At 58.3% G+C, this 8,311-nt stretch overlaps 1 protein-coding gene across 2 annotated transcripts in view; it reads left to right on the forward strand.

Annotated features, from left to right (window-relative positions):
• The first annotated feature begins 7,528 nt into the window (after positions 1–7,528).
• Positions 7,529–8,311, forward strand: part of AQP5 (aquaporin 5) — a 4,272-nt gene continuing 3,489 nt past the window's right edge. The window contains exon 1 of one of the 2 annotated variants that reach the window (XM_081821633.1): positions 7,529–8,072. In XM_081821633.1, coding sequence (XP_081677759.1) covers positions 7,710–8,072 — 363 coding nt within the window. In that variant the 5' untranslated portion in view covers positions 7,529–7,709. The remainder of the gene's footprint in view (positions 8,073–8,311) is intronic. The other variant, XM_081821632.1, reaches the window with a different exon arrangement.

Here is an 8,311-nt window from a genome sequence, read left to right on the forward strand (position 1 = left end):
GCGCGCCGCCCGCCCGGCCCCGAGGCCCCGGCCCCCGGCTCCGGGGGGACGAGCTCCGAGGGACTGCCCGCCCGCCGCCCAGCCCGCCCCTCCTGTCCCCAGGTCCGAAGGCGGTGGCGGTGAGCCCGGCAGACCCCCTGTCCCCCAGGCTGCAGGCAGTGAGCAGTCCGGACGCTCTGGCCCCTTGCAGGGAGCTGGACGCTTGGGGAGGGAAGGCCAGCAGGCAGAGGAAGGCTCTGGAGAGGCCGCACCGGGGTTCGGCGGGGGAGGAGGATCTGGGACCGGTGCGCCAGGTTTTGCTAGTGTGCAAGTGTGTGTTCCTCCCCAGTGTCTCTCTGTCCCCAAGTGCACGGAGGTGCATGCTCCTGAGTGTGAGTGGCTGGGCCTGTGGTGGTGGGAGTGCCCTGGCTGGCAACCTCTCCCTCCCCTCTTGACCCCTTCCTCCCCCCAGGGCAATAAATCTCCTCCCTCTGCAGCCCCATCCTCCCCAGGAGCTCTAAGACAGTGCTCCTCAGGAGAAGGGAAGGGGAGGGTCTGGAGGCCCCTGAGAGGGCTGAAGGGAGGGCCCTGATGGGCAACCCCTACCCTGCCTCTCCTGGAAAATTCCCCCAAGCTGCGGCGCTGGGCCCCAAGGTTTGCCAACTTCCATTGCTAGAGACAGAGACTATCAGCCAGAGAATGGCTTCCCCAAAAGTGGCCTCCGGGAAAAGGGAGGGTTGGGTGGCCAAGGACCTCCTTTCTGCCCTGAGGGAAGACCTCTTCAAGGAAGGAAGCCGGCATACGAGTGTGCATGCCTGTATGTGTGTGTACGTGCCCTACATGTGTGCAGGAGACCCCCATCTCCAGGGTGCTCCAGACCCAGAGATTAGCCTGTGGCAGAGAAAACAAAAGCCCTCTGCAGGCCCGGACTTGGAGAGGGGGAGATTTGCAATTGGACACTTGGTGAAAGGAGACACTCCGTTTCACAAGTGAGGCCTCTCTCCCGGCACGCATCCATGGCTGGCTGGCCAGGGCGGTCAGGCGGGCGGCCACAGGCCCCGCTCCCCAGGAATCTCTCTTCCTCTCCCTCCCTTCAGGTTTCCACCCTAGTTCAGTTACTGGGGGCCAGAGCAGCCTAGCGCTCGCAGGACCACGGAAGGGAAATGACTTGTCCACGCAGAGGCAGGTCTGTGTCTAGAGCCTGGGCTTCTACATTTCCAGGCCAGTGCAATGGTTCTCAAATGAGATTAAGTGGGATTAAGTGAGATGATGCATGTAAAGATGCTGTGTGAACTGTAATTCCTCATACCATTAGCACGCATTATTGGGATTATTTCATTATTTCCGCCTCCCGCGGGTAGAGCACAGAAGGGGCCTGATCCTCAGCCTCTTTTACCTTCTTTAGTTGGTGGCCAGTGCAAAGGATGGCCCTGAGAGTCAAGGCAGAAGGAGATGGGCTTGGGGGTGACCCCATCCTGGTCCAGCCTCTTCACCTCTCCTGGCCTTGAGTGCACCCTAGCTGTTCTAGCACTTTCCTCCCCCCATCACCCAGACACCCTCCATTCTCTCCGTCCCTCTCCAGTCTGCTGCATAGCTAACCTCAGAATCACATCTTGAGCCCCTTTCTCCATGCACTGGGGCCTCCCTGCTTCCAGGCTTCTGTCGGTGTCTGTCTCACAAGGCACCGAGCACCCAGTGTACCGGAGTCTCCAGCCCCTTCCTGCCTTCCACTCCCTTCAAAGATGGACGGTGTATGAGGAACATCTCTGGGAGTGTGCCTACCTTCTCATCTATGCTTTTTTCTGTCTTCCTTGACCAAAGTTCCCTCTGGGGTCAGAAAAAGGCTGCCTTGGCCCATACGTGCTATGGAAAAAAGGGTCCCGAACCCCCCGACAGCTGGTGACAGCCACCTGGCCTCACTACCAGAGGAGAGGTTGTATCAGAGACCGAAGTGACCTCTGGGGCTGTACTTTGTACTGCTCTCGAAGTTCAAAGGCAGCAAGGCATTGAGCTGTGAGCCAAGCCTCCATGTGTCTCAGGCACCTCATCCCCACCCCACCTCACCCCCACAGATCCCCCTAGAAGGTGCCAAGAATTTCTCTTTATGTCTATCCCCTTTCCTGGATTGCACCTCACCTAAAACCAAATGGGACATCATCACAACTTCCTGCCCTGATTGCCCAGATTGGGGTCACTAAGGTCAGAGGTCAAAGCCGATTCAAAATGACGAGGATGGAGGGGACCTGACACCTAGCCAGCATCTCTTGTGTCCCAACCTCTGTGCTAAAACCTCAGGCAGGTTAGGGAAGGAGGGCAGCTTCCAGGTCCGCAGGGTTTTAGCATTTCCAACGCACTCCCTATCATCCCCCCTGATTATCTCCCAACCCGGTGAGACAGGCAGAGCAAATACTGTTCTTCCCATTTTATAGATTAAGGAACTGCATTTCAGAGAATGATCTAACATCACACAGCTGTATGTAGTGGACTCAAGACTTGAACTCAGGCCTTCTTATTCAAAAATCCCATGATCTGGGGGTATAGCTCAGGGATAGAGCATTTGACTGCAAAATCCCATGATTTGTCCATTCGGAGCTCAGGAGAGACCAGATCTGGTCTGGGGCAAGTCCTAGTTGCCCCCTTGGGCGCCCCTGGCAGAAACCAGAGCACACAACTGAGGCTGTCCAGCCCAGCCCTCTGTCTAGTGGTGGACACAGGCCCTCGGGGAGGGCCGCAGCAGGGTAGAGAAAAAAGGACAAAGAACACCAGGCTGGTTTCTGCCCTTGAAAAGCTCCTAGTCTGGAGGAGGATGGAGGTCAGACACCCAAAACCAGACAGGCGCCAGGCAGCATGGAGGCAGGTGGACAGGCTTCCAGGTCCTCAAGCTGGGGACAGAGAAGGCTTTGAGCTGTCCCAGCAGCATCCATTCCCACATCCCCACTTTGTGCCTGCAAATATTGCTTTCATGTGGTGATTCTGTGTATACGCAGTGCCTCCCAGGCAAGACTGTAAGCCCTTTGGGGGCAGGGCTCCTTCTAGTTCTTGGATGGCATTCTCCTACCTATTTTCCTTTATCTGTCTGGTCTAGCACAGTGCACTGCATATAGTAAGCACTCAATAAATGTTCATTTGCCAATAAGTGCTATTTCTTCCGCAACTTAGCGATGGTCAATATCCTCCAAAGTGCCAGAAGACAAACCGGGGTCTCTCACATGTCTTGAGCCCCCCAGAGCTGCTGCTGGGTATGGTGCAGAAGGCATTTCGATGCTGAATAAGCAGCTCAACGAAGGGAGCCTGTGATGGCAAATTTCCACAGCCAACCTGGCCAAAATGGGCATCCCAGGCTTTGTGACTCAGGTGGCACCATGGAGGGGCACCAAGACATAGGCAGGCTGTGTGGCCTCCAGAGAAAGTAAAGAACAGAACAGCCCCTTTTGGTCTCCTCATGCTGGCCTTAGCACCGTGTTGGAAAGTCAGGACAGGACAACCCCTAATACTCAACATGTCCCCAACTAACAGACCCAGACCTGCTCCTGCCACCGTCCTCCCCATCTCAAATGGTACAACTTCAGTCTTTCAGATGCACGGGCCAAACAGCTCCAGTCCCCCTTGACTCCTCGTTCTCAACCACCACGAGCACTCCCATCAGGCCTTCCGGTCAGGGTTCCGTGCACAAGGGATCCAGAATCTGATCATTCTCACCATCAGTACCTCCACTGGGGTCCAGGCCACTATCACCTCTCCCTGGGTAGGCATCTACCCATCTCCCTGCTTTAATCCCTGTCCCTCTGGTCTCTTCTCAACACAGGAGCAGAGGGGTGGGGTTAAAAACTGTCAGACCATAGCAGTCCCTGGCTCCGCAACTTCTTCCTTCTCGCCAGTGAGGCCTGTGGGCCTTTTGCTGGTGCACAGTCTGCCCCCTCCACCACCTCTGCTCTCATCTCCTTCTGCTCTTCCTTGTTCCCTCTGTTCCGGCAACACTGGCTGCTCCCTCTGCCCAGAATGTTCTTCCCCCAGATACAGGCATGGACCTCTCCCGGTCTTCCTTCAAGTCTGCTCAGATGTCACCTTCTCAGTAAAACCTACACTGATACCCCATTTAAAATTTCAAAGAACCTCCACTCCCACCCCAGCATGCCCAGCCCCCCTTAACATATTCTATTTTTCCATTAGCACTTACCAGATTCTAACACACTGTATAATTTACATATACCCATTGTTTATTGTCTGTCTCCTTTCACTAGAATATTAGCTCCTCAAGGCAGAGAAATAGTCTGCTAGTTCACGGCTATATCCCCAGTGCTTCGAACGGTGCCTGCCACATAAGAACTGTCCGATAAGTCTTTGTAGGAAGGAATGAATAACTCTCTTCCCCCACACTGGGGAATGTGTGGAGCCCCAGAGGAATATTCTGCTGCCAATTACCCTATCATTTCTGCCTCCAGCCCTCAATGGCTCCCAGGGAATACAGGGGTCCCTATATCAGGAGAGGAGGGAAAGGGCTCCCCCTGAGGGGTTCTAACTCTCCCTGCCACAGATGGGGAGATCTATCTCCCAGTCCAGAGACATCCCAAGGAAGCATTCCTCTGGGGCTGCCAGCGCAGAGCCCAAGTGCTCAGGGCAAAGACAATTCCAGAACAGAGTAGCTGCAGTAATTTCTTGTGACAGCCTTGGAACAGAGTGACCCAGATGGTTGGAGAGAGATGGAAGGACCCTAAGCACAGGCCTAGGAAACGTAACCAACTGCTCCCTCTGAGTCTATGGAGTCATCAGGGTCACTATTCCAGGTCTGGGACAGGCCTGCGCTGAGCCCTGAGCCGCGAGCCCAGATGAAAATCCAGTACACACCTGCCATTCTCTTCCAGGGGCAGGGCTCCAGGACCCATGGCAGAAAGGACAAGAGGACAGAAATGGGGGAGGCCTGGGTGGCTCAGATGTTGAGCGTCTGCCTTCGGCTCAGGTCATGATCTCAGGGTCCTGGGATCGAGCCCCGCTTCGGACTCCCTGCTCAGCAGGAAGTCTGCTTCTCCTTCTCCCTCTGTTCCTCCCCGACCCAGCTCCTGCTCCTCCCCCACCCCCCACAAGCTTGCACGTGTGAGCCTGCGTGCTCACTCTCTCCCTCTCTCTGTCTCAAATAAATAAATAAAATCTTAAAAAAAAAAAAAAAAGAGGAAAGAAGTGGGAAAGGAGCTGCTCCAGCAGGAAACACGGAACTGAGGTGGAACAATAGTGGGGTTTCTTTGGTCCCTGTTTTCTTTGGCATCTTAGCTGCCACGGAGCCCAGAGCCCGATCCTCCAGGTCCTTGGCTTTCCTCCGGGCCCCTCCCCTTAGCCCCTGCTGGAGAGACTACCAGAGGAGCACCTGTTCTCTCCTTCTGCTGCACCCTCTGTGTAACGGCCCACAGAGCCCTCAGGGGGCTGTAAAATTATAGTCACACACACAACATGAGGAAACTTTACTGAGCCTTACTCTGTAACAGGCACTGTGCTGAGTGCTTCCCAAGGACACGTGGTGGTAGCAGGCGGTGGGGTCTTTTGTGGAACTCCTCTCCCGGGATCCCTCTTCCAAGCCCTGGAGGGCTCTCCAGCCTCATTCCCTACATGCCTAACGTGGGGCTGGGAAGAAGGAGGGCTGGGAAGGCCAGTGGAGAGCAGCTGGGAGTTCAGAGGGAAGGGATAAGGACAGGGGGAGGTGGAGGGGAGCTGGAAGAGAGTGTCACCTAGTCCAGGGGTGGGAGCACTAGAAAAGAACACATGTAAGAGAGACGGGCCTGGAAACTGAGGTAGAGACAGAAAAGAAACGAAGAAAGTCACAGAAATTAAGAGGCGGAGGAAGTAAAACAGGAGACAGAAACAGAGGCAAGGAGAGACTGAGAGCCTAAGGCTAAGACTGTAAACAGAAAGCAAGGGGGGAAAGAAGGGAAATTGGAAAGAGAAAAAGAGGGAGAGCCTAAGAGACAGACTGAGACTGCAAGGAGACAGAGGGACGGGGATTTCGAGGGAGACTGAGACAGAGATGAGAAAGAGACTGCTAGAAGGAGGACAGACCAGGAGACTGAAGAGAGAGACAAGAAGTCTGAAAAAGGAAGAGTTTGGAGGGAGAGGCTGAAGGAGAAAGAGCAGAGGCAGGGATTGCAAGACGGAGAGAAATCAAGACTGAGTGAGGGGGCAGAGGGGTGGAGGGGCCTGGCTGGCTCAGGTAGAGCCTGAGACTCTTGATCTCAGGGTTGTGGGTTGGAGCCCCATGTTGGGTGTAGAGATTACTTAAAGATAAAATCTTAGGGGCGCCTGGGTGGCTCAGTCGTTAAACGTCTGCCTTCGGCTCAGGTCATGATCCCCGGGTCCTGGGATCGAGCCCAGCATCCGGCTGCCTGCTCAGCAGGAAGCCTGCTTCTCCCTCTCCCACTCCCCCTGCTTGTGTTCCCTCTCTCGCTGTCTCGCTCTGTCAGATAAATAAAATCTTTAAAAAAAAGAAAAAGATAAAATCTTAAAAAAAAAAAAAAAAAAGACTGAGGATTTGAAGGAGGGGAAGACTAAGGAGACAGAGGAGGAGGAGGTGAGCGGTGGGAGGAAGAAAAGAAAAACCTGAGATATGCAGAGTAGGGGGCCTCCGGCAGGGGCAGAAAAGCGGGAGAGGCCAAGACCTGGCATGGGAGGTCAGCACTGCACCTGTATCCTCCTAGCACCAAACTCCGACCCCCCAATCCCAGGGGCTCTTCCCTGACCCAAAGCAAAACCGCCCTCGGTCAGGCCCCTTAGCGTCCCATGAACGAAGTGAATTCCCGGCCCCCATCCTCCTGGGGACTCGCTGGGATCCCCAGGAGTTCTGTGCTCCTGGAGGGGCTCGCTCAGCTGCCCGGGAGAGGGCGCCTCCTGGGGCTACTGGGCTTCGAGGATTGCCAAGCGCGGGCCCGGCTGGCACTGCGCCTGCTTTTCCCAAAATGCCCCCGCTCCAACCCGGGAAGCCAGCCTGGCCCGGCCAGGGAGAGGCCCACGACGGCCGGCCGGACCGCCCCGCGCGGCCCAGCCCGGTCACCCGCCCCCGCCACCGCCGGGCAGGGAGCTGAGTGACGCTGTCCTCGGAGAATCGCCTCATTCCAGCCCTGCCGGGGCGTGAGGCCGGATCAGGATGCCCGCGTCGCAGGAGGAAAAGGAGAAGCTGGACCCAGAGCCCGAGGAGAAGAAAAGGGGAAGACAAGGGACGGAGATCGAGGGCCAGCGGAGGTAGGCGCCCGGAGCACCGTAGAACCCGCGAGGCCGAACCCGGCGAAGTCTCCCAGGGAGCCCGGGACCAGCAGCGCGGAGGAGAGCGCGGGAGCCGTCGGCGGCGCACCATGCGCGGGTCCCCCGCCGCCCGGCGGGCCTACTCGGCTGCCGCCTGGGTCACGTGGCCCGGGCGCGTCCGCTGCCGCCCCGGCGGGGGGGCGCGCGTCGGGCCGGGAGCGCGCGGGCCGCGGGGCTGCTGCGAGCCGGCGCTGGCCGCCAGGTTCCCTCCCTGCGCGCTGCGCTGGGCCCCGGGCGCCGGAGCCGCCCACTGCCCCCCCGCGCTCACCCCCCCGCGGGGCGCCCGCCCTCTATATAGCGCACCCCTGCTCGGCCCGCGCCAGGCCGCTAGCCACCCAGTGGGCGCCGCAGAGCGCGCCGCGCCCGGGAGCCAGCCCCCCGACCCCTGCACCGCCGCCCCGACGGGCGTCTCGCGCCGCGGCCGCCGCCGCCAGGCCCCCGCGGCCACCATGAAGAAGAAGGTGTGCTCCGTGGCCTTCCTCAAGGCCGTGTTTGCTGAGTTCCTGGCCACCCTCATCTTCGTCTTCTTTGGCCTCGGCTCGGCCCTCAAGTGGCCGTCGGCGCTGCCCAGCATCCTGCAGATCTCGCTGGCCTTTGGCCTGGCCATAGGCACCCTGGCCCAGGCCCTAGGGCCCGTGAGCGGCGGCCACATCAACCCTGCCATCACGCTGGCCCTCCTGGTGGGCAACCAGATCTCCCTGCTCCGGGCGGTCTTCTACGTGGTGGCCCAGCTGGTGGGCGCCGTTGCTGGGGCGGGCATCCTCTATGGGCTGGTACCGCCCAAGGCCCGAGGCAATCTGGCCGTCAACGCGGTGAGTGCCCAAGGGGCTGGGGTGGGATAGGGACCTTGAAGTGGGCTCCTGACCAGATCCCCTGTCAAAGACGGGTGCCACAGAATGGGCCAGTGTGGTCAGGAAGGTCAGAAAGATGACTCTCCAGGCTGGGGTGTGCCCCTGCTAGCGCCCCTGGTTCGTACCCACCTCCGCTGCCCACTCCCCTCCTGCTGCGCTTCCTGGCCTCTCTCCTGGTGCCTACTGTCCCTCCTTTCTTT

Source organism: Leptonychotes weddellii, chromosome 5, assembly GCF_054177405.1.
Source record: "Leptonychotes weddellii isolate Sample4059 chromosome 5, ASM5417740v2, whole genome shotgun sequence".
Taxonomy (NCBI): Eukaryota; Metazoa; Chordata; class Mammalia; order Carnivora; family Phocidae; genus Leptonychotes; species Leptonychotes weddellii.